At 46.6% G+C, this 25,385-nt stretch overlaps 2 protein-coding genes across 3 annotated transcripts; both read left to right on the top strand.

The window, feature by feature from the left end:
- The first annotated feature begins 7,468 nt into the window (after positions 1-7,468).
- fgf3 (fibroblast growth factor 3) lies at positions 7,469-9,820 on the top strand. Of its 2 annotated transcripts, none has more exons than XM_078084780.1 (3): positions 7,469-8,178; positions 8,807-8,910; positions 9,143-9,820. In XM_078084780.1, the coding sequence occupies exons 1-3, from the start codon at positions 7,737-7,739 to the stop codon at positions 9,599-9,601; spliced, it is 1,005 nt and encodes a 334-aa protein (XP_077940906.1). In that variant the 5' UTR covers positions 7,469-7,736; the 3' UTR covers positions 9,602-9,820. The 2 variants fall into 2 exon arrangements, with proteins under 2 accessions (XP_077940906.1, XP_040051197.1); XM_040195263.2 differs by having other exon boundaries at positions 7,627-8,178; positions 9,139-9,820.
- A 5,022-nt stretch (positions 9,821-14,842) lies between these two features.
- fgf4 (fibroblast growth factor 4) lies at positions 14,843-20,719 on the top strand. The gene is made up of 3 exons (XM_040169350.2): positions 14,843-15,263; positions 16,355-16,458; positions 17,869-20,719. Exons 1-3 carry the CDS (start codon positions 14,897-14,899, stop codon positions 18,043-18,045), a joined length of 648 nt encoding a protein of 215 aa, XP_040025284.2. The 5' UTR covers positions 14,843-14,896; the 3' UTR covers positions 18,046-20,719.
- Positions 20,720-25,385: the final 4,666 nt, after the last annotated feature.

Raw genomic sequence — 25,385 nt, 5'->3', positions numbered from 1 at the left:
TCGCCAGCCAATGAATGAATTACATTGAATTAACAAGCTAATCTTTCCTCTACGCCTGTAACGGCAACATAGTCCCATGTGCTGTTAGCGCCTGCTTGTGTATGCTGGTGCTTGGCTGTGTTGCATGTAGTGGACACAGACACAGACCATGGAAACATATGTACACACACACGCGTTTTAACGTACTTATCTGCTTTTATTGTTAATTCTTGCTTGTATATTTTTATCTTATTTTATTTTATCTTATTTTATTCTATTTTATTCTTATATTGCACCAACTCACCAATTCAAATTCCTCTATGTGTAACAAATGCGGCAATAAATAGCTTCTGATTCTGATTCTGATTAAGTAAAAAAGGCAAGGAGAGGGGTCGGAATAGAAGACATTAACATTATTTTATCTCATGATGTAGATTAGTTGCAAGCGGAGTTTAAAAGAGTCGAGCAATGGAATGTCAACTTTAATGATTTAAAAAAAATAATATATGAACACCAGCGTGTGTTTCACCACAGAACAGTTTTAATTTAGTCTATAGCCTAAAAACCCATTTGGTTCCAAGCTAAATACAGTGGGTAGCTACTCTTTAATCGCATCACTGTTTCAGAACTCTTTTGACAGAAACAAACACTGGAGGGAATACTCAATACTCAATACTCAATACTCGGTGTGGATGAAAAAGGAGATTTGGCAAACTGCTGGTTTGGAGAGGCATTAACATAGCTGCGGCATGTCGGCTGTAAGACAAAGGCAAACATATCGCGCCCTCAAGTGCCTCCTCGACAGGCGTCTGTCACCTGGAGAACTGGCTTACTGAGTGACGGCAGCCGCCCACCGACAGACAGACAGTATCTCAAGTCAAACAGGTGAAAACCCTCACAGGCTTTATTTCTCCAGGGATTTGATTCATTCCAACGCTCAGCGTATCTAAGTCATTTCCACTCGCCTCGAATAGTGCCAGGAATCGCTTCCGAGTGAAGGTCTTAGGTAAAAGCACCTCATCCGTCTTCTACTCATTCAGCCGGCAGCTTCCTCGCATGGCCCCCTGTGGAGCAGCCAGGGTTTGTTCTCTATGGTCCCGAGGAAATGAGGCAACATTCTGTTTTAAAACAGCTACTTCATCAATGTCAGCTGGAGGGAGAATCTAACATCCATCACACGCTACCACTGTTTGGTACCTTCTGAGGAAAAGAGACCTGTTTCTACGTGTTAGCATCAGCTGCGAGTGCACAGATCTTTGCAAGAATGTAAGCAATTAACAAACTGCAGGTAACACGATCAAACTAATCGTTGTTATCGATCGATGTCTCAGTAGTTCAATTAATCGTTGAGCCTTTAAAAGAAACTAGAGAAAAACTTAATAATAATTTCCCGCAGCGTACAATCTTCAAATGTCTGTTAAATGTCAAAGATATTAAGGCTGGAAGCAGCAGCTGTTTTCCATATAATTAATGATTAATTAATACATTAATTTGTTGTCAGTAAACACAAACAAATGTCAAAATGTCTGAAATGTCTGCTTTTCCTTTCACAAGTCTGAGCTCTTGCTTGAAATGTTAAAATATATAAAAAAATATAAAAAATCATATTATTTTCAAACTGTTGGATTTTCTTTTTTGTATAAAGGTAAAAAAACCCAAACAAAAGTAATATAAAATGGACCTACTTTATATCTGTTCCTTGGGTGACCGAGCTGGACGGTATGTCTATGTTCATGGGTGCATAGTGAATGTACATCACTAGGTTTTGCATTGCATTATCAAAGGTTTCTTTGACATAGTGCAAAGTAACACAACCCGATACGAGTGCCCTTCCTTTTGATGTACTGTAATATACTGGTGTGTAAATTAAATGAAGGCATAAATAACAATAAAAGCTCATTCAAAGACAAGAGAAAGTGCTTTTTAGGTCATTGTGTAATGATTGACTGATCTGCTGGGAGACAAATGTTCAACACGCATCCTGACACATCATCAAGGGTTATTCGTGCGTTTTAGATGTAGGATTAACTGTTAAAGTGGTAAAGAGAACTGTGTCATCAGTGTTTAAATACCAAAGTCTACAGAAAGAAACCAAAATGGAGCCAAGTGTAAAAGCATCCATATTTAATTCAGATCTCGTCTCACTGGAAGATGACCACAGAGATGGAAGCCATCTATGTCCTCCGCCATGGAGCCATTATGAGTACTGCTGTAATCCACTACAAACCTCCTCATGAGCTAAATGAAGTTAAGTAAGTCGCCAGCTTTGTTGGCTAAAACACAGTTGAGTCGCAACATGGTACAACACGTACAAGGTACATCACCAGATTAGCAGCAGCTTTGTTAAGCTCATTTTCTGTGTTATTAATGCATATTATTAAATCATGGCGGGCTGGCTAGGTGGTCAGCTATGGGCTAGTTAGCTAGACAGTTAGCCCGTTCCGTCACGCCTCAATGCTCCACCGGTTACAGCGTCAGTCCGCCGCTGCAGAGGAGAACGAGCTACCTCGCTAACTAGCCCGCCATCCGTCCTCGCCCCAGCAGGTAGCGGCATCCCGTTAAGGCCCCGTCGTGTTGTCACTAAACAACACTCCACATTGGACCATGGAGAACGCTCAGCGTCTCGTACTCACTTTCTATGGTGCTGGTTGTGTATCTGTGTGTGCGTGTTTGTGTGGATAGTGTATGTACCTGTATTTGTTTGATGAATGTGTGTGTGTGTCACAGCCATTGATGGCCTCTAGAGTTTCATCCTTCCACAATCATTTGCCTGTTGGAAGGTGCAGCCACTCTGCAGGCATCTGAGACCTGCAGCTAACAATCACTGAGCTGTAGGAGCATCAGACAGACCTCTCCGGTTTCACAGGGAAACCAGTGAATGAGAGACAAAGACTGGCAGAGAGAGAGAGAGAAAGCGTGTGAGAAAGAGAAGCGCAGAAAAACATTGGAGGTTGTTATTTTCATCCACCCTCCATCTCTTTCTGCATTTCACCTTTTCTGTATGACAACAGATACATTACATAGTGACCCCATGGGGGACCTGGACAAGCTGCATGTCTGTCCATCCTCATAAAGCGAGGCGAGTCCTTCGACTGGTCGACATGTCCGCTGCTTGTTTGAAATGACACTGTTCAATGTAGTCGTGTTCAGTATCACTAACAAATGGTTGGGATTAGTTAAAAATCAATCATTTACTGCTAATCAACCTGCCCAGAGGAAACATTTGAACCTGGAATTCTTTCTACAACTGACAACTGACTCAAATTCTAAAAAAGGTAAAAAAATGGTATATCTTTCCATGTATTTATCTATAGTATTTACACAAATCCTGCATTGGTTGGGGTTTGATCACATACTAGAACAACCGTCAGAGACAACAAGGATGGAGACGTGTGCTCAGCGGTGTGTGCGTGTTGCGCCAGCCGACGACACAATGTTTCCGTAATAACTCACCCTAAATGCAGCTTTGTCACTTTGTGCCAAGTGTGTGATACTTTATTAGGAGGTGATCCAAAGCTGCTGTGCTGCCGGCGGGTGATGGGTCACCCTGCACATTACCACCGGTTTCACTCCCGTTAACTCCCGGAAAACCACGTAAGCGGCTTCTTTCCCACCCACAACATCCAACCCGTGGTTGCCTTTAACGGATTTTGTATGAATAAATCAAAATCAATTAGCATTGAAAAATAACAGTAAGTATGACGATATTGCAACTTTGGAGAGACATTCAATACAAAGGTTTTCTCAAATGTGTGTTTTTCAAGAGAATGGAAAAAGACAACAGTAGCCACCTTTTAACTTTTAATGCCAACATATGTCTACACAATTAGTCAGAGCGGATCCAGGGGGGTCACGTTCTCCCCAAAGAAAGGTATTGTGCTGAATTATAGGGGGAATTGTTTCAAAACTTCACCTAATCAGAATATTCTACTTATTGTTGTCATCCCGAATTATTTAGAGATGCTGGTGTCATGGTGACATTGACTGTCTTGCTGCCACTTGACTAAAAGCTACATTTGGTCTGCTCCACCTAACATTTAAATTGGCGTGCAAATGAATCTAGAGAACCGAGATCACACACACACACACACATGATCACCTTTCTCCTCATCGTCGCCTGGGAAGAGACCTAAGCAACAAGAGACTGGACAAACAGCTGAGGGACGTCAACTCGCCGGCCGTCTTTCAAAGCAAACTCCGCCCATATTTATCAAACGCAATGACGTGTGTTTGATAAAGTGTTGGTGCCGTTAAGCTGCAGTGTGGTGTTTGTGTGTTCATTCTGCTTTTTAAAGAAACCAGTAGCAGAGGGAAAGGGGGGGTGACGTTTTGAGGTATGCTATATAATAAGAAGAAGATCTTTTTCTACAAAATAATATTAGTATACAGTGTTAAAGACAAGAAAATACAAACATCTGTAATCCATAAATACTTTAACCAGTATAGAAACATAAAGTGTGTGAATGACACTCACATCATTCATTAATAAAGTAGTTGAAGCACAATAGTCATTCCCACCGCGGTTCTTTTTCATTTCATCACCATTTTTGTTCTGCGCCTGTCAGATTCTGTGCTGCTTCCTATTGTTTCCTTCTCCGTTTTATCACCACAGAGGACAATTCTTATTTTTATCATGTTATGCTCAGGAAACACCGTCAACCCATTCAACACAGCAGCATTTAGCACAGAACTGGCTTAAACAAGAATAAGAGGGAGGCAGAATAAAATAGTTGCCAATTTGTTTGCTGTGTGCTGGAACTGTACGAGAGCTCTTTGTGAGGCGCCTGACAAGCAGGTGAGATCAAAGTCAGGGGGACAAAAGAGGCTCAGCAGCGATTTGTCAGGAGACGAGAGGCAGCGGCCGGGTCCAGCCCTCTGATCACCGCCCCACCAAAGAACTCTGTCCATGAGAAAAAGTACAGCAGAAAGGGTTCAAAGGTCATTTTGATTTGCTCTGGATTACTGGTACCTCCTTTTTCCTCTGCTAAAAGAGGGCTGGGGGCGGGGCAAGAAAAGGACCTGGCTAATAACCTTTGTATTATTGCAGAAAAGAAACCCTTTTGTGCCAAAAGGGTTTGTTGGGGTGGTGGTGGGATTTTGGGGGAGGTCAATTAAAAAAGGAGCCCTGAAATTCTTGCTTTCATTCATGCGTGGAGGAGGGAAGAGGGGAAAGTTAAAATGTGTGCTTTGGGGTTTTGTCCTGAGCTCGTGGGCCGGGTTTGGATTCGTTTGTCAAGTGGACGATGGCAAACGTGCTCGAAAATGTTGTGTAAATTGTCAAGAATTGCAGGAGCTTTGCTTCCCACACAGGTGTGAATGGCTCCCGGCACAGGGGACGCTCAGGGGACGCACAGGGGACACACAGGGGACGCTCGGGGGACGCTCAGGGCACACACAGGGGACGCACAGGGGACGTACAGGGGAGGCACAAGGGACGCTTAGGGGAGGCTCAGGGGACGTACAGGGGAGGCACAGGGGACGTACAGGGGACGCACAGGGGACGCTCAGGAGACACTCAGGGGACACTCAGGCGACTTCAGGGGACGCACAGGGGACGCTCAGGGGACACACAGGGGACGCTCGGGGGACACTCAGGCGACTTCAGGGGACGCTCAGGGGACACACAGGGGACGCTCGGGGGACGCTCAGGGCACACACAGGGGACGCACAGAGGACGCTCAGGGGACGTACAGGGGACGCACAGGGGACGCTCAGGGGACACTCAGGGGACACTCAGGGGACTTCAGGGGACGCTCAGGGACCCGATCGCTCCGGCCGCGGTGGGAGGCGGTCAGGAATGCAGTGTGCAGTGTAATGTGAACTCGAATGGCTCCCTGGCCGCATTGAAGGACCAATTAGTCAACTTTGTATTGTGTAGAGCGCAGAACAAAGCTCAGAAACACAGTTGGTTTCACTCTGCCAAACCGGGCCGAGGTTGTGAAGTCTGGCCGGGCCGTCGGCAGCTCCTGCTCTCCCTCAGCGGCCCAGTGGAAACGCACTCTGTTCAGTTGGGCTGCGGTTGAAGTTTCCCGACGTTCAAAAGTGAGCAGGGAAGTGAAATCAAACACAAGTGACCTCTCAAGACGCATTTGAGATGCACCCTGATGCCCTCACCCGGTCTTCAGGGGTCCACTGGGGTCTCAGTAATCCAGAACCGACCCGGGACTCCAGTCTGTCCTCCAGGGTCCCGTTTCCCTTCCACAGGTCTCAGGTGTGTGACAGCTTCATGGCGACATGTTACACAAAGACAGACTTAAAAGGTAAATGACCGGGCTTCTTTTGGTGAGTGTGATTATGCGTTTGTGTGTTGGTGCAGGTGAAATGGGACTTGTGTGCAGTCTGTTTTGTCTTTTTGGTCCTGAAACAGTATCTTTAGCTTGATTCTCTGCACGGCTAAAAGTCAGAGCACAAGATGCTTCCCACTGGCCAACTTCTGTTTAATAATTGACATTTGAACCCTAAAAACTACAAACAGCTTCAAACGTTTCCTAATGGCAACACAGGGGTGCGTGTTTGTGTGCGCGCGTGTGTTGCCCTGCTTATTGATGGGATGCTCCGTGGGCGGCGTGGAGCATAATTAAAATAGTTTGTGAGAGAAACAGCAGGCCACATCTGAGCTTCCGCCCTCTTCCAGCATCCAACCACATCAAGAGTGTCTCACTTAGAAACGGCCACCAGAACAAGCGGCTGCGCACGCGCTTCACTGTGGTGTCTGACTGGCGAGGGGCCCGGGAGACATAATGCGCACACACTTGTAATTAAAAGAGACCTGCCTCCTCCTGATCATTGGGGTAAATAAAGTGACAGAGGCCACCGGCCGGGTGATGTATGGGAGGGGAAGACAAATTAACCGTTGAGCCTCTGGGGGATTGTTAGCACAGGCCTTCACAGCGGCAGTGGAGCAGCGCCAAAGGGCAGGGAGATTTGTAGATGATGGTGCTAATTACCAGAATGCAAACCATAATGCGACCAAGATGGAAGCAATTTAGGCAGTAGTCATTTAGCCTGCTGCTCTTCCGCCCACCGGCTGCTGCCGAGCCGGAGCTCAGCCCCAGGATGGGAAAAGTCTGGGACAATCCATTGCTCGGGTGGAAGATGAAGTATTAACGCATAGCAGAGAGGTTCGCGGCGTGAGGAGCACATGGGGACGGATCCGGGACGGATCCGGGACGGACGTTTCATTTGTCTTTTTCTCTCAATCTGACTTGAACAGAAATGACCCGTACCATTAGCAGGAAATAGCAGGTCAGGGGCAGGAAGGAGCATCGGAAGACTTGAGAACAAAGAAGCCTGCTGAGAGGTTGTCTGGATGGAGCTTACCTCGCCGATGGAAGAACTTGGTGGATCGGTTCCACGTACATGTATGTGCAGGAACATCATGGCCAGCCAGCGCCTGGGGAACTAGGGCGGACGGGGGAACGGTACCAGCCAAAGACCTCGCATGATGGCTCCTAACTGAAGACAGAAGCGTCGGGTGAATATGCTAAAGGTTAAGACAGCTTGGTGACAGCCAGCAGCTTGTTCCTCACCTGCTGCAGTGTGTGTGCTGCCTGTGTAATTTGGGAGGTCTAATTGCTCTTTCAGGACATTTCACAAGAGCAGTTCAGAGGAGAGAGCTGTTCCGCACTCAGCCACTGTGTAATTTTACCCCGCCGCAGTCTCTCACTTCACACAGGCGCGATACCTTTGGCCTCCCCCCTTTTCCTTTGTATCAATTGGTTGGAGTTCAGCCTATTGTCGCCACAAGCTTCTTTTATATGTGCGCCGGCCTGAGCGGAGGCGCTCAGTCGGACCCGCAGGAGGGATTCACAGGCGATCCCACCTCCAGGGCGGTGTCTGTGCGCGCGGCTGGAGCTCTGGAGCGCGGGGGCCCCCGACACTTTAATGGGACCCTGAGAGCCAGAAGGAAGTGCTCCCGTTTTGTAATGCCAGCGTCGCGCCACGGCCATGCCACAATGCTGCTGATCTCTCTGCTGGTGTTGCTGAGCGTGCTGCGTCCCGTCTGCCTCCAGGCCCGCTGCTCCGCGGGCCCGGCCGGACACCCCCGCCCGCGGAGGGACGCCGGGGGCCGCGGGGGAGTTTATGAGCACCTCGGTGGAGCCCCGAGACGCAGGAAACTCTACTGCGCTACTAAATACCATTTACAAATCCATCCCAACGGGACGATAAACGGATCACTGGAGGAAAACAACAAGTATAGTGAGTATTTACGCACAGAGACAGTGACACAAATACTTCTCCTTTTGTGGAATGGAATAAAACACGTTCGCTTTTCGGGTAAATAATGATATTGTGTTTGACTTATGAAAATATGTAGGATTCACTATAATATTTATTGATATATTTGAGTCAATTGTCACATGATTAGTCAGTCAGACCTCTGTGTGTTTGTCTACGTTTCTTCGTGCGCGCGTGTGTCCGTGTCTGTGCGACAAATCGTGCAGGTTAGTCTCCATTTGAAGTAGAAGCCAAAGTATTAACATCCAGGCTGCACAAAGGCGCCGTGCTAACGGATGTATTTATCTAATCAGCGGCCATTAGAGGCTTCCTACCGCCTCAATGGGCCATTGACCAATCAAGCGCTGATTAAAAACGCCAATAAACACACTGAATGGGGCGCGAGGAGGTGTGGAGCACAACAGGATGTTCGTTTCTTTACTCCTGAAGAGCGACTGAGGTTGTTTGTTGCGTTTGATGGTCAATAAATCCACAGTGCAAATAAGACTGATGTTTATCTTATTCCTGCTTAATGTTCATTATTTGCGAGGCTGAATTTGGCTTTATAAATAAAATAAAATGAATTGAATTATGTTTCTCTGTTTTGCAGGCATCATGGAAATTACAGCGGTGGATGTGGGTGTTGTGGCCATAAAAGGCCTTTTCTCCAGCCGATACCTGGCCATGAATGACAAAGGCAAGCTGTATGCCTCGGTGGGTACACACGTTAAATCGTCCTTTATCCTTTTGGTCACCAGACGGCTGCTGCTACCACGCGGCACAGAGGCCTTGAAGGCTGAGGCTCCTGGCCGGGTCTGAACGGTGTTAATGTAGGGCTGACAGCGGCTGGGTGGAAACCCTCTTGGTGCCTCCGGTTGACCTGTGAATCAAAACCTTACACGAGCTGCAAGACAAATGTTTCCTCCTCTCTCGTCCCCCCAGGAAGGGTTCAACAAAGAGTGCGAGTTCGTGGAGCGGATCCATGAGTTGGGGTACAACACCTACGCGTCGTGCCACCACTCCACCGAGCTGCCGCTGCCGCTGGGAAGTGGCAGTAAGCGGCGTGCCAGTGCCAAGCGCCAGTGGTACGTCTCCATCAACGGCAAAGGGCGGCCGCGGCGAGGCTTCAAAACGCGGAGTACGGACAAAGCGTCGCTTTTCCTGCCGCGTGTGCTCGGACTCACGGACCACGAGATGGTCACGAATGTCACCCGAGGAGAGCGGCGCAGACGCAGACACCGCGCCAGGAAAGGCCGCGGCCTGCGGCCAGATGACTGAGCAGATTCATGTGGCGGGAGTTTACCCTGTTGCCCTCCGACTGAAACGCGGACCCCTCGCCTCGGCACATCCTGTCGCTTGGCAGCAGGATGCGAAGGATCGCTTCGGATTCTGCCTGGTGGATTAGCGGAAGCATGTTGATGCACGGAGAGCAGAACACCCAGAGGAGAAGGAAGGCACAGCGTGGGGACACACACACACACACACAGCTGAATAATCTACCACTTACAGATTTTGTTAAATGCCACTGTCATGACATATTCTCTTAAATGCTTTTGTCATGTAAACAGATGTATTAATATAGTTGAAGTTCTACTTTTGTAAAATAAATCATTTTACCATCGACACCACACGGATCAAAAACCCTTTTAACGTGGTTCTCTTGTGAATATTGTATGCACCGTGCATGTACCGTGACATCATAGCTTTTCACTTCACAAGCAGGATATCATACAATATGTTTGCTAATTGAAGTGCTAACGCAAATATGACGGATATTGAAGAGAGGACTTTAATCAGCAAAGCACTTTTTGTCGGATTCACAGTAGGAGACGTTGTGCGTTACAATGTGATGTCTACTGCTCGTCAACTGAAAGATGGACTTTTTATATTTTTACTAATGAGATGAATATTTATTTGGTGCCTGTGTTGTAAGTTATTGATAATTCTATTCCTGCATTTTACCCATTTTGCTGTCTTGTTTCATAGTTTTCATTCACCACCTGGTTCCAATATAAAGCGTGATGGGATCGACCCCAGAGACAAGTGGCTCATTTCTTCTAAAGTCTCTAAAGTTTGTCTTCTCTCTTAACAATGAAGCGATTTTCTCTGCTGGAAAATAAGTGTTATTGTAGTAAATTGGAGAGACACATGCGTGTGTTAGTCATGTATTAGTAATGATTTATTTTTAATGATTGATCTCATTTTGAGCTCCCATGTTAAAAACAGTGTTTGGACGTCACCAAGCAAACAAACCTAAAATCGCCCTCAAGACTCTCTGAATTTCTGGAATCCGATATCTGTTTTTATATTTAAAGGGAAAACAAGGTTTTAATTGCTGAGCAGATAATAATTATTTCAGCTCTTTATTATTGGTCCACGGCTCTCTGAAGCCTGACACACACAAACAGCCGGACCTCGGACCAATGTGCCCCCCGATAATAATAACAGATAAACAGTCAAATAAAATCCATTGATTCACTGTAATCGGTGTGACCTTTTTGTATTGTTACTCGTAGCTTTTACACACATATGGTGACGTGTGGCAGCAGAAAGCAGCCTGCTGTGCCGTATTTCTTCTGTGGACAGCAGTTGCAGACAGGTGTGCGGTTCATTACAACCTGGTGTGCCTTTAGAGTTCCCCGCCCCTCCGTCCACGTCCCCCTACGGTTGACATGATCGCTCTGTCCCTGCTTGAGCTCATTCGTTAATGCTCATTGGGACTATTTTGGATGTTCGGGTTTTGCCTCGTTCCCATCTATAGGTCGCTGCATATAAAGCCTTGTTATCCTATACCTGCGGTGCTGGGGAGGCTTCCCGGCCTGGACAATAGCTCCTCCCAGGGGGGGCCTGGGAAGCAATGTCGCTTGAGACTTTTGGGCTTCTTTTTAAACGCCGACCAAAAGCCACAGAGTCGACAAACAAGGCAGAACCGGCTGAAAGCAGAAACTGTGTCAGACAACGTGTGACACCTTGCTACGGCTTTTCATCAATGCCGAACTCTAATATTACTCAACAGGAATGCAGCCTTCGGAGAGGCCGGGGCCTTTTGTGGCCCGTCCCCCTGCCGCCTTTTCATTTAGCAACATGCACCGTCTGAATCTTTTTTCACATGTTCTCTCTACCCATGGGACCCGCTGAGGACTGGCCTCACTACGGTTCATCCGCTGGGCAACACACACAGCTCTCATCCGCAATCTCAGCTGCCTAATGTGAAGCCATCTAAATAATAACTTTAAAGCCATCTTTATTGAATAGATATTCATTAACAATGACTTAGTAAGCATTTATTGAATGATCACCGACATACATACCAATTTATTCTTATGCATTTAGCAGACAATTCACAATCCTTTGAGCATCAACAGATCATTTTATTAAAGACTTAAGAGTGATATGAACAAGCGCTAGTTTATTGATACGGTTAATTATTAGACCTTTCTTTTCACCAACGAGTAAAGGGTGTTTTTCATGCTATCACCATCATGTTTGGGGCATATGGAAATAGACCCACGGTTCTCAGACAGAATGTGTGTTGTGAATGAGTCAGAATGGGACTATTTATCAGAACGCAATCTGTGAAAGAACCGAGCACAGCTGGGTTATTAACAGGACACTGGTGTCCTCAGCACAGCGTTCACTTGTAAATAGTGACCCCCACAGGCAGAGAGCTGCGCTTCTTCCACCCCGCAGAGGTTTGTGCGTTATTTGATTACCCTCAGTGTTCAATGCCCCCTGCAGGCAGCCCACCGCCAGCTGAAACGAGACGAGTCAAAGCATTTCCTCGACTTGAGCTGTAACCAAACGTTAAAGGACATAGTCAAAATGTTCACGCTCAGAGGAGGCGTCCTTCTTCAGTCAGAGGGTCGGTGGTTCGTACTCTCTCTGCGCTAACCCTAGGGCAAGACGCGTAGCCCCAACACGGCCCCCAAAGGTGAAAAACAATACTTTGAAAAATACACATCAGCCTAAATAAGCATTGTTTCAGCAGAAGACCTATGGCACTAGAGGCTAAACAGCAGCCACTTTGCTCATTTTCACTTAGTGTTTAGTGAATCCAGTTGTGCGGTGGTCCAGTGACAGCTGGCCAGCACCCAACTGAGCGGGAAAGACATCGTCATCCTCTGTTTGGACACAGGACACGACTGTGATGCAGGGAGGACACCTTTTCACGCCCCAGAGGCATGGAAACGCTGATCCAGCTGGATGTGTGAACAGATTCATGCTTTGTGTGATACAATTTAGGCCGATTGATTCGCAGCAGGTGACCGAGGGATGAAGAAGTTCTGCCATGATAATGGCCATGTGAAGTTTTGACGTCCACAACATTGAGAATATCAACTCACCTTCTCTTATGTACATTCTATTTTTAATGTTGGAAAGCAACTTTACCTGAGACTGTTAAGACTTGTATCATTGAGTTTTGGTTAAGAGAAAGCTCGGGGTAAAGAAAGTAAAGTAAAAGACAAAAGAAGAAGAGGCTTTGACTGCTTTTCCTCACAGTAATAATCTGTGTAATTTGATTTCATTTTCCTGTGTTTATGAATTACAAGATGCTTTGCTTTAGCAGTGTTGGATAAGCAAGTCAGAGAATGAATGCTTGTGTGAATGTTGAGACATTTTAAGATCTGAATTGCAGCTGTCACCCAGTGAAATCCAAAACCTCTTTCCCTCAGCATAATTCATTACGTACATGAAACCTAAAACCACAATGACTTCAGTGCAACATAAACAAAAAGCTGCGCATGCTGTGACCCAAGAAGCAAGGACACATCTCAACAGCGTTTTATTTAAGAGTGATAATTGGAGATTACAGAACCATGGACAGAGACAGCGCAGAAACTGCTGTATACTCCATTTACAAATGTCTTCAGGTCTTTCCCTCCAGGAACTCACTGAACTCGCCAGCTCACATTCTAAAAGACCAGTATTCCAACGACCAACATGTATTCTGCTCCGAGGATTTTTAATGAGATTCCCTGAAAGTTTGATCACATGTCAGTCATCCTGTTTTCAACACGTGAGGTGATCCGATCTTCCACTGCTACGCTGGAGCTCCATTTCCTGATAGTCCACTATAGCCACTCAGCCCATGAGGTCCAAGTGGTCTATATCTTTGCTTCCATTGGCAGATGAGTTGTTCTAGAGGTCAGGACACAAGTTGATGGGGAGGTCAAAAATTCATTTGTACTTTTGGCCCAGTGGTCAGACAGGTCTAATAGAGAGGCAGGAGTCCATCAGCTGTCATAGAGGTACAGTGGTCAATGTGCTGTTCTGAGGGGTCCAGCATGCTCAGTAAGTTCTAATGGAGATCCAGAAGATCATCTGTTATTCTGGAGATCCAGCAGCCAATAAGTTATGTTCTTGAGAGCCAGTGGTCAGTGGTTTTTAAATGTTCTTGTTCCCCATCCAGGAGGTTTTAATGGACCACCAGCATTATTTCGGTCCATGCATCCTGAGGGTCATTTGGTCCACCAGACTGGGCTCTGTTTGCTGGCTGGTATGTCAACCATTTTGGGGGTGTGGGGGCCTTAACGCCACAGGATTGTCTCTAAGATCTAACTGTGTTCATGGAGCCATTTTGCAGCACACAAAGAAACAATGTTGTTGTACATTGAGGATTACCCGAATGTGAACGTGAGAAAACATGTCATGCGTGGTCAACGAGGAGCCCCCCCAGAGATCAAAGGAATCTATCTCTGGTCTGACACGGAAGGAAGACCTTCAGTGCTCCGACTTAGAGATGAGTAATGGGACACTCGACAGAGAGGGTAAATGGCAGTGCTCAACATACATTTAAGCCGGAATAATAGCATTGATGAAACGCGCTAGTGCATCGGAAAGACTGTCATGGATGACATATTAAAGACAGGCCGTCATGACAACAGTTAGTTAATGTACAATGACAACTACACAATCATTTGTATGTGAGTAGTGCCCAAAAAATCCCACAATTCACGTGTTTGCCATCAACACCAGAACATAAAACCGAGCAGCCGAGCAGCTTTTCAAATAGTGACAGTGAAATCTAGTAATAACTAAAGACAAACTTCAGGCCACAAAATATTTAGCTATGAAGTCTTGTCAAGAGTTTTTTATTAAGTCCACACCCAAATTACAGTTCACAAACGAAGACATCAGGACTGTGCGTGTTTTGGCCAACAATGACAGCCTACTTATCACTGTGCAAACTCTCTATTTAGTCTTACCATTGTTTTCTATAAGGGCCGAGGACATGATTTCCCTTCTGCCAGTCTTAAGTTAGCGCTTTTTCATTGGGTTGAATTGGACCTGTGTTTTTTCCTGTTATTGTTCATTTATAGAACTGTCTCCTGTCTCGACACCACGGTCTGTTAACTTGGCCGTTTCCTATTTTACATCCTCCCATACATCAATTATGATATTCTGCTGCTGATAGTGAAGGCCTCACACAAAGAAGTATTTTTTATCATAATACCGCCTTTATTCGTGTATTTTCTACAAACTCCTGACTTTTCTCTCAGATAAGACAGCTATTATTTGATTTGAATGAGGCCTCGGGCGGTGTTTGGTGCGCCTGGCTGTGAGGCTAATTTGTAGACTTCTTCTAGGTGCAGAGCTGTGATGTAATGCGCCTGTAGGTATAAATAGAGACTCATGGCCGCGCAGCGTCCAGATCAATGTCGCTCCGTGCGCTCCAGCCAGTGCGCCTGTCGGTCCGGGAATGAGCGCAACGTGCAGCCGCTCCTCTGTGCCGCTCCGCCCGCCTCGCCGCCGGGAGGCTGCTGCGAGAGCCGGACCCGGGATGGGCTCTGTGGCGGCCCTGCGGACCGTCCTGGTGCTGGGCCTGGTGACCGGCTTGGTGGGATGCGCCCCCGGTTTGAACGGCACAGCGGACCGCTGGGAGGCCCTCTACTCGCGGTCCCTGGCGCGGATCCCGGGGGAGAAGCGGGAGGAGGTGCGCCGGGACGGCGACTATCTCGTGGGCATTAAGAGGTTGCGTCGCCTGTATTGTAACGTGGGGATTGGCTTCCACATCCAGGTGTTACCGGACGGTAGAATCACGGGAGTACACAATGAAAATCGTCACAGTAAGTCAATTATTGAATGGATCGACTGTGTGTGGCTCACGACTCGTGTTATTACTTTACGCGTGTCACGCGCGTTCTAACGACGGCTCTTTAAGAACAACAAAAGAAAATTGACCAAGAAATATTAGTTTGCGCATGTTTCCAGTCACTGAGTATCAGGACGCGTCACCACCTGCTGATCCTTTACTTTCCACTCCATCCACGCTCGGCATGTTTCATGACATTCAGTCAACAGTAAGAGATGATCCGTGCGTTAGTGGCCACATCTGGACTGGTGTGTAACCAGAGCTCGCTGTGATCCAGACCAGAACCTAAAGTTAGGACACAGTTCATCGACCCATCTGTTAAAAGGGATTAACCCCAGCGGCCCGACAAAGTCCCACCCCGCCTTACATTTGCAGACATGTGGAACAACAAAACAAGAGATGTTCCTCCATGCCGAGCGTAGTCCCTGTCATCCCTGTCGGCCCTGTCGGTGAGGGATGTTCCCACAGCCGACCGGGGGTTGACAGGCTGCCCTGGAGAACTCAAAGCATGTTGGGGTTTTCTTGTGCTGCCTTTGTACTATTTTGAGACAAGGCACAAAGATTCAGGAAGATACATTACCAAAAAAAATCTGAGTGGAATTTAGGTTCCTGTAAAGCATTTCACGCAGTTAGCAGGGAGACACACATTGTGCCGAATGCAGCAGCTTATCAAGGCCAAGTGATGAAATGAGTGAGCCCTCAAACATCTCAACATGTAATACGATTTACCTCTGCAGACGTATGAAGGAACGCGACGGGGACGGACAGGATGGTTTTTACAAACATCAGAGGAATTAGATGTATTTTTGTGGCGTCTGAATTACAATTAACTAAAATCCCAGAGATAAATGTTTAAACCCAGTTAAGGACTTCTGACTACCAACCCTAATAAGGTTGAAACCCAAATGTATCTATTTGTGTTGCTGAGCATGAAAGGTGTAAAATGTTTGGACTAATCGGCATTCACGGCTTAATTTGGCTTCCTGATGAGTATCCAGCTCCTGTTACACATGATGTCAGTGTCTCCGTGTGGTGTGGCTCAGTGTGTGATGTGCTTCCCCAAAGGTGTGCTGCAGATCTCTCCGGTGGAGAGAGGAGTGGTGACTCTGCTGGGCGTTCGTAGCAGTCTCTTTGTGGCCATGAACCGGAGAGGGAAGCTCTACGGATCTGTGAGTGTGCGAACACCGAGGGCGACTTTCACACCGTGCATTTCTTTACTGTCATTGAGTAACTAACAATACTAGAACATGCATATGAAATCATTTTCCTAACCCTTCCAAAGAGTTCAATGGTTAAACTTAAATCTCAGATAAGAAATAGGGATTAAGGTGGCGCTCAGGAGCGGGTTGCACCACTTCTTGTTGGAACCAGCAAGTGTTGATTAGATGTTAATGTGGAAATCCATTAATTATTAAGTAGTGAAATGAGAATGAGTTGAACCACAGAAAGTTCCACAAGGAGAGAAGTTAATACCAAATATTGTAGCTGTTGCTTGTGCAATGGGAAGATGATGCATTAGCTTGCTAATTCATATATTTACCTCAGTAACACAATATATTACAAACGAAGAAGATGAATGTCAATAAGCTAAAAATATAGAAAGCAGATATTTCCCTCTGACATTAAATCTAAACTTCTAAATACTACAAACTAACAGACATTGCATCACGTATGCTGACATACAGTGTAATAAAAGTAGGGCCGGGCAAAATGAATGCGTTATTACTGAATATAATGTTAACGTTATTACTGAATATAATGTTAACATATTCATTAATTAACGGCAAAAATGATTATTATTTTTTTGTTTTATCGAATCATTTTATTTTAGTAGCGCAGTTTTTTAAAATTATTTTCATTTTGGAAGTCCGTTGCTCACTGGGTATGACTACACATGTGGACAAACAAGCCGGGTGGTTGTTGGGTCATTATTTGCTTAGGAGGGGCGTTGTCATGGGCCTCAACCAATGAAATCATTTGGGGGCGGGCCTAATCACAATTACCTGCATCACCGAAAGACTGCGTTTCGCCCTCGCCCGACTGAGGTTCTGCAAAGGAAATCCAGTACAAACATGCACTTCACAGACTGAAAGGTCTGTGAAGTGACCTCGTCCCTCTAACCGGGACACGATCAGGGAACCTGACCCTAAAGAGATGCCTGCTGCTGCCGTGCACAGGTTAGGCCGGCGCTGTAACTCATGGTGCTGGGATCTAAATGAGGCCTCCAAATGAAAACTCAACCAGATTCCCACATCACATGCGATTATTCCACTTCCTGAGGGAAAATAATGCCACCAGAGCCTGGTGTCCCGAGTCCTGCCTCATTCACATCATTCATCATTTGACAATCAAATATTGGGTCAAAGTCTCTGACTGAAACGACTGCTGTACAATAGCTTCGTGGTAAGAAACAAAGCAATTGTTTGATAGTAATCACAAAGAACAATACGGAAATGAACGCCCCCCCCCCCCCCCCCACACGTACAAATGTCCCGGGATCCCTGTTTTGTCTCTGCCTTCAAACAATCGTCATTTTGAAACGGTCTCTACAGCGTCCGTCTCCCTCTCTTCTCTTTCAGTCCCAGTACAACAACGAGTGCAAGTTCAGAGAGAAGCTCCTCGCCAACAACTACAACGCCTACGAGTCGGCGGCCTACCCGAGGATGTACATCGGCCTGAGTAAGAACGGCAAAACAAAAAGAGGAAACCGAGTGTCACCCGCCATGACGGTGACACATTTCTTGCCAAGAATCTAGTGGCTTCATAAATAGACTTCACCTCGATATGGAGACAGAGGGGGGAGGGGCACTTTCACTTCTGCAAGTGTACAACACGTCTTTAGCGCTGTATATATTCATTTTTTTATTTATGTCTAACCATTTGTAAAGTGTCTTTTCTCTGTTAAGGAGGGGGGGGGGGTCAAAGAGACGAAACATGTAATTCATGTTGTCATTCTCTAACTTATCAGTTATCTGCTGCTGCTGAAGGGAATCCTTTCCACCGACGTGGGTTTTTAACTTTGCACTGATATGTGGAAATATGTTATTTTAAACGTTTGACTAAACGTGAGCTTTCTGAGCCTAAAAGATTTAGACTAAATATTAAATGAGTGTGTTTGGTGTTGGAGGTGCCGAAGGCTCCGGCTCTTTGCTGTGGCACTGGAGCCTGATTGAAAAGAGAGGGGGGGGGGCTGGAAGGAGACGAAGAACCCCCACCACCTCCACTGGTCTGTTTATAGATCTGCAGGGGGCTGGGGGTGGGGGTGGGGCTTGAACTCTGAACTTTGCTGCTGTCAATCAGTCAGACCTATAGGACAGTTAGAGAGCGGCATCCTCTTCGGGGAATTTAGGCGTTTGGCGGCGAGGTCAAATAGCTGACATGCGATGGAAACGCGGCAGCCTTGACTGAGGAACCGGATCATTCTTTGTGTCCCGTCATGTCCGACTGTCAGGTAGCGGCTGCACTGGGACAAGTTGGTCTGCCGGGGAGGACGGGGGACAGCGGCACGCCCGGGACAGTTGAACCACGCTGCTGCTGCTGGCGCGCCAAACGTTGTCTCCCCTAGACACCGTCGTTCAACTCAGCATCCAACCTTCTCTCAAGGTCATACTGTTCATCTTTGGATAGAAGATGTTTCGATATTACTCCTACAACTGAAAGTTCTGACTCAGTCCAGTAACAGATGAACCTTTTGCTGCTGTGATTAAATAACAGCCAGAAAGAAGCAGATAGCAAATAAACGTGTGATCTGATCTCAGTACCTAGAAGCAGAACCTGGTGTCAGGTTGTAAATGCGTCTCCCAGGCTACACATCCGTGTCGTTCACTAAGTGCGTTTCCCCTGCAGTCATTTCCTCGTGCAGTGATGAACAACAACACACTCAGGATAAAATAAGCTCATTCGGTCAAGGACACAAAGTTTGGCACAGTTCCGGTACAAATAGTTACCAATTCCCCTCTTTTACTAAACCTGCTTTGGACTTGCGTTTAACCTCGTCCAGCACGCGCTCAGCGTAGTGTACAAGTGTCCCCTTGGTCTCCATCTGTCTCTGCTGTAGGAGACATGTCGTCCTAGTTGCGCCTTGTCACGTTCTGGCTATCTTTACCCTGCAATTCCCTTTTAGAATGGATAATCACGGGAGAAACATTTACACACAGCTGTTGGACTGGACTATATGCTACGACCAGTAACTCTATATTTTCTTTATATATTTTGTAAATATAACCTCAAAGTAACTGACGGTGCTGGTATTCCCTGCGGGGGGAGCACAGTCTTAAACCAGCCGAGCTGGCTGGAAGTTGCTGTCTGGAGGTAAGAGGTGCGTTTGATTTGTCTCGCTTTGGTGCAATTGATGAATAAATGTACTGATCATCAACAAGCCATGTCAACAGATGGACCGGTGACCTTTGAACTGTTTTTTATTCTTTACTATGCAATCATTTTTTCTTATTCAGACTTTAATCCAAGAGGTTTGAAATCTCAGCTTCCACATTCCACAAAACGTGGTTGTATTGTAACCAGCTCCTCTCCTGCTGGGATCCTGTGTTTCTCTCTGCTAAGCGAGCGTGCCTCGAGTGGAAGTCATGATGCATTAGAGCGGAGCGCTGCAGCGCTACGTATTAAGTTGCAAATAGTTCAAGCAAATATCATGCAAACGGTGGCTGTAGTTGCTTTAGGCTACGATCCCTGCGCATCAGCATGAGAGGGGAGACGGAACCAAGCCAAACAGACTACAGCGAGGTACTCGTCAAATGCCAGGCCCTGTCTGCTGGTCACGCGGCGTCTCCTGTTACAGGCCGTCTGTTTAAATCTCCCCCCGGACGTTGCGGCTGGTCAGCAGGGATGCACGCAGGTATACTGGTGTGTGTTCCTGCGTGCTCACAGCTGTGCTCAGTCTTCTCATGTATCACTGCTTTGCATTGTGGCCATCGTGTTCACAGTGGAATACCTTTCTGCCCTGTGCCACTGATCCAGGGCCAGTCCTCTACTCCAGCTGCTCATTTGGTTATTCAGCTACAGTCAAAGTGAGGCCAATTCCTAAAGTTCCTGAAGTCTGCAGTGTGTTTGGGCGTCCCCTCCACATACAGGGGGGCAGAGGCTGCTGACCAGTAGGACCAGTACAGAAAGGCAGTCCTTGATTTTATTATCCTGCATATATACGTGTGTGTGTGTGTGTGTGTACACTGTACGTGATGTGACCATTTTGCAGTGAAATGGGTGGTGTTTCAGAAAGTGAGCCTGGAGTTACAGGACTTGCTGATGTGATACTGTACTATCTATAAGTCCTGTGGTCTTATGACAATTTGTTATCAACTGTTTTTATTAGTTGTCCTGTAGTTTTATCCAGGGCCTCATAAAATGTCCACTGTATGTGCTGTGCACATGGCTTAGTCAAAGGTGAGCTGACAATAAAATCCTGCTCAAATGAAAGTGAGACGTGTTCTTATCTGTGCTTTTCTCATGAGCTTATCTTTTGTCCTTCACTTCTTTTTCAATTAAAATATATGTCTTTCCCGCAGTGTATTCCTTATGTAATGCGACATATTGCCTGTTGTAAATAAATAATTAAATAAATACCGCTTTTGCTTCGGAGGTGCATGAAGAGATTATCTGTGTGGGATATAAACACTTCTACCGCATTTCCGCCTCGACAACAACCTCGTTGAAGCTCATTCTCTGGTGGACCTCAAAGGACACTTTGAAGATCCGAGGTAAATCCTCGTCGCCTTGCCGTGGACACAAAGTCAATCAAGTGGTGTTTGTGAACGGCAGACAGGGAACACATCCACCTACACATGGGTTCTTGTGTGTTAGATGTTTTGTTAATCCCTCCCTTTGCACTCGGCGGATGTTTTATATGTCTTAATTAAACCCTGTCAGCGCCTTCAGTTACAGGAATGATGGTGCTGTTGAAGCAGCGGGGGAACTCTCGCATGTTAGAAATGTCCCTGATGACATCAGTTAGCAGTAAACAAGCAGGAGAGCTGTGAGGAGCAGCAGCTTCCCTCCCGTTCCCTCTAATCTCACATCTGCTGCAGATGCTCACAGTGGGATGGACGACTTTGTTCAGGAGATCAAGGTGTTGAGCACATCTGACACCGTGGCCCCCCGGGTGAGGGGGGTTCGCCCCATCCTAGATCGCCTGCACACGTCTTCCGGGTCTCTTCCAAAAGAGACGTCTTTTAGGCCTTTTTATGACATAAAAGAAAATATTGCAGGTTTTTATCTAATAAATGACTAAATTGATGAAGGCAACTTAGACCCAAATGAATTAACTTGTAACCAGTGAAACTAAATCAACCTTAGAATCTGCAGCCTTTGGTTTTACACCTCCACTGGGATTCTCTGTTAAACCTCATTGTAATCAGCTGAGAATGAAATGCTCTGCTTTTCTTTATCGGTCTGGCATTTTCTGTAGCTGCCTGGCACTTTGATGTGTGTCTCCTGCAATGTGACAGGTGTCCACACAGCTTCCACGTATATGTATTTCTGTACCTCCATGGAGCTGCAGCCAAGCCTATAACAGGCCACAGCCTTAAAATGACCGAAGCCGGGCTGGCCTGGTTAAAGACTGCTTCCTGCTTCCTGGTGTCTGCGAGCTGGACAGCGCACACACAACACTAACCCTGACCCACACACACACCTGTAGCATGAAAAGCGTGAGGCTTTTAAGCCGCGCAGTTTGTGAGAGAAGAGAGGATGTTGGCAACGTCCGTGGCAACAGAAAGAAGTGATTCAACATCCATAAACACACAGAAGGGTGAGGAGATTTCAAGTCAAGTGCGTCCCAGCTCGCACACACAGACATACACAGAAACACTCACTGGCTGATTATCCTGATGCTTTATTCAATGGAGAGGAACAGCAGAGCTCCATAGTCTACCTTTTCCTTCAGACAAGTGTGCACCGGCCTGAGAGCGTCATTTATCTATAAATTAGAGCCAACAAGGAAAGAATGGCGTTGAAGTAGCCGGCGGGGTCCTGGATAGTCCAGAGGCAAATCAGGGGCTTTAACTGCAGCATTCAAACGTCTTTAAATGTCGTACTCATCTGTCCGACTGGACACCTGCTGCTGCACATTGGACTCAAACTCACTGTCCAAACAACCAGCTACACAAATACATAAATGTGCATTTCCCCAACCAATTGTGATGTCATTCAGTCAGTTCGGGCCAAGTTTTATCCATCCGAGCGTCCAGGTTGAGCTGCTCCTGAAACAGCCCGACACTAAACCTGTTCCTGTCAAGCAATGTTTTTAACATGCAAATGAGATGGTGGCCGGTAGTTTGGCACATTTATTCACATCAAAATACAATAAGTTCTTACACTAACTGCCTAAATAGAGCACAGTCAACTTTAATAAAGTTTACTTTGTACTGTTACTGAAATGTAAAAGTCAGACGGCCTTGCATGCATTGAAATGCTCCTACTGTTCATGAGAACTCATTGGACTAGATTTGTACTTTTTCTTAATATCCAACATTTCATTCCACTTAAAAGCACATCGCTGTCTGTGTCAGTGGGTACTTATCATCAAAAAACAAGATTCAAACCCAAATATTAAAGAGAACGCACCTTAGGAACCATTCAAACTATGTACTGACAACTGGCAAGTGAGGAATTCTGGAGGAAACAATTTATTGCTTGAGCAGACAGCTCCCAAACACGGCATTTTACTGAGGCAACATGAACATTTGAGACGTGGGACTCCTTTTGTTTAAGGTCCCATACTCACAAATAGATAGTTCATTACAAAGAAGGTGTAAGTGCTGTGAGAATACAGTGAAAGTACCAAAAAACTCAACCCACAGTGAAATGCACACGGCCCCCATTCACTGTGTCAGTAAATAAGCCTTACAGTTGTAATGTAACAACTATACAATATAGGCTACTTCAAGAGTTTAAAAAGCTATTGTTTTGCTGTTGGTATAAATGTTGGCAGTTAACTGCAGCAGACTGGCATCACACTGCACACCCTCCAATCACAAAAAAGCTCAAACTCTACTAGACTAGAAAAGATACATACAGTCCATTTATCAACCACTCTGAGTTCATTCCACCACTTAGGAGACAGGACAACAGTCAGGGTTTAGTTCTCTGTACTGCAGCAACAGGCAGATTGGCAGATCAGAGCAGAGTGAGCGCGCAGGGATGTTTGACCACGTTCTGGATGTAGACTGGACGGTACACAAGTACCAATGTCTTGAAGGGGATGCGAGCAGCCACTGGTGACCAGTGGAGGGAGCGGAGGAGCACAGTGCTGTGGCTGAATTTGGTTAGGTTGAAGACAAGTCAAGCATTCCCTGATGAGCTGCAGAGGTGTGATGCCATCGGCAGGTAGACCGTCTAAGAGGGAGTTACAATAGTTAAGGTGTGAAATGAGCAGAGCCTGTACCAGAACCTGCCTCCCTGTCTGAGTGAGAGGAGGAACAGGAATGTGTTGTTGCTGAATGTTGGCAGTGAGGGAAGGTTGTGGGATGGGGTCAGGACAGAGTTGTCAAAGGTAACGGTGAGGGTGTTGGTGGGAGAGTCTTTCTCTAGAAGGAGAAGACGTTCAGTCATATCAAGGTTAATCATTGCGCGGTGTGCAGCCATCTACTGAGAGACGGAAGTCAAACAGGCAGAGGTTTCAGGTTGAGGCAGTTGATCTACAAAGAGAAGAGAAGGGGACCCAGGACAGAGCCTTGGGGGACGCGTGTGGTGGGAGGACAAGGTTTAGACATAGATCTTCTCCCAAGTAAATGGTAAATGGACTGTACTTGTACAGCGCTCTTCTAGTCTTCCGACCACTCAAAGCGCTTTAACACTACATGACATCATTCACCCATTCATACCCTGATGACAGGAGAACCACACACAGTGACACCTGCCCATCAGTCACTAACATTCACACACTGTAGTCACAGCTACAGGAGCCATGTTGGGTTAAGTGTCTTGCCCAAGGACACATTGACATGCGGCTCAGCAGAGCCTGGGATCAAACCGACAACCCTCTGATTGGAGGACGACCTGCTCCCCACTCACCCACAGTTGCCTCCGAGTCACTTGGTAAGTGTGCTCGTTGAGGTAGGATGAGAGAAGGGAGAGAGCAGAGGCCGAGACGCAGTTCCTGAAGGGAAGGTTCACTGGGTCATATGCAGCAGAAAGGTGGAGAAGGTGATGGACAGAGGAGAGAGAGGCAGGGTGAAGTTGCTCACAGACAGCGAGGAGAGCAGTCTCTGTTGAGTGGCCGGCCTTGAAGCCTGATTGGTGAAGAGAGAAGGAGTCAGTTGGAGGGAGGGCTGAGAGGGAGCGAATGTTACGACAGACAGAGTCAGCTGATGTGTCCCGGAGAGAGAAGGAGAGCGAAAGAGACAAAGTGGTCAGAGACATGAAGCGGTCACCACAAGGTGCTGCCGGCTTTGTGAGTAGGAGGGAAAGGAGTGAGTGAGCGAGCAAATACATATAGAGATATTTACCCTCTCGCAGAACGTGAACGCGAGGTTAGTCTCCAAGGTGTTTTCTACGCGCTCGCTGTTGTTCTTTTTGACAGTAAGGGGGCGGAGCCAGTCACCATGGTCTCTACACCTGATTGGTTACAAACCCCGTCTTTGGATTAGGTGAAGTGATGCATTCACACAACTATAGAAGCCCATTTCTGCACTACAGAAAAGGTCTCAGTGACAGCAAGGAAGTCAAGCGATTGCTGGACACCAAAGCCGGAAATGAAGTCCGTCGACTGGCAGTTCCAAAGGCCGTCTGAGACAAGGTGTCGGTGTGTGAGAGCGGGTGGGATAGATAGATAGATACCTGAAAAGGTTGGCTTGTTATTTCATAACAAAGACAAAGTGGCCGTTTGTCAGTTTGTTGCTGTTGTAAAACAACAGCTTCTTTCCGGTGTCTTGGAAAGTGCTCATGACTCACCGGCTACTGAAAGGTCACGGACATCTCCAGGATGATGTGCCTGGAATGCCGACGGGTCCGGAACCTGGTCAAAATGAACTTGATCAAATTGATTATCATTTCTTGTAATTAAGTCCCCCTTTGACCCCTGAGGTGCAGCATTTTCTGTAAAGCGTCACTACTGCCCTCTGTTGGCGTGAGTTCATTAAAGCCA

This window comes from Gasterosteus aculeatus, chromosome 12, assembly GCF_964276395.1.
Source record: "Gasterosteus aculeatus chromosome 12, fGasAcu3.hap1.1, whole genome shotgun sequence".
NCBI classification, from domain to species: Eukaryota; Metazoa; Chordata; class Actinopteri; order Perciformes; family Gasterosteidae; genus Gasterosteus; species Gasterosteus aculeatus.
Note: the sequence above shows the minus strand (reverse complement) of the source record. Positions and strands in the feature narration are given on the sequence as shown.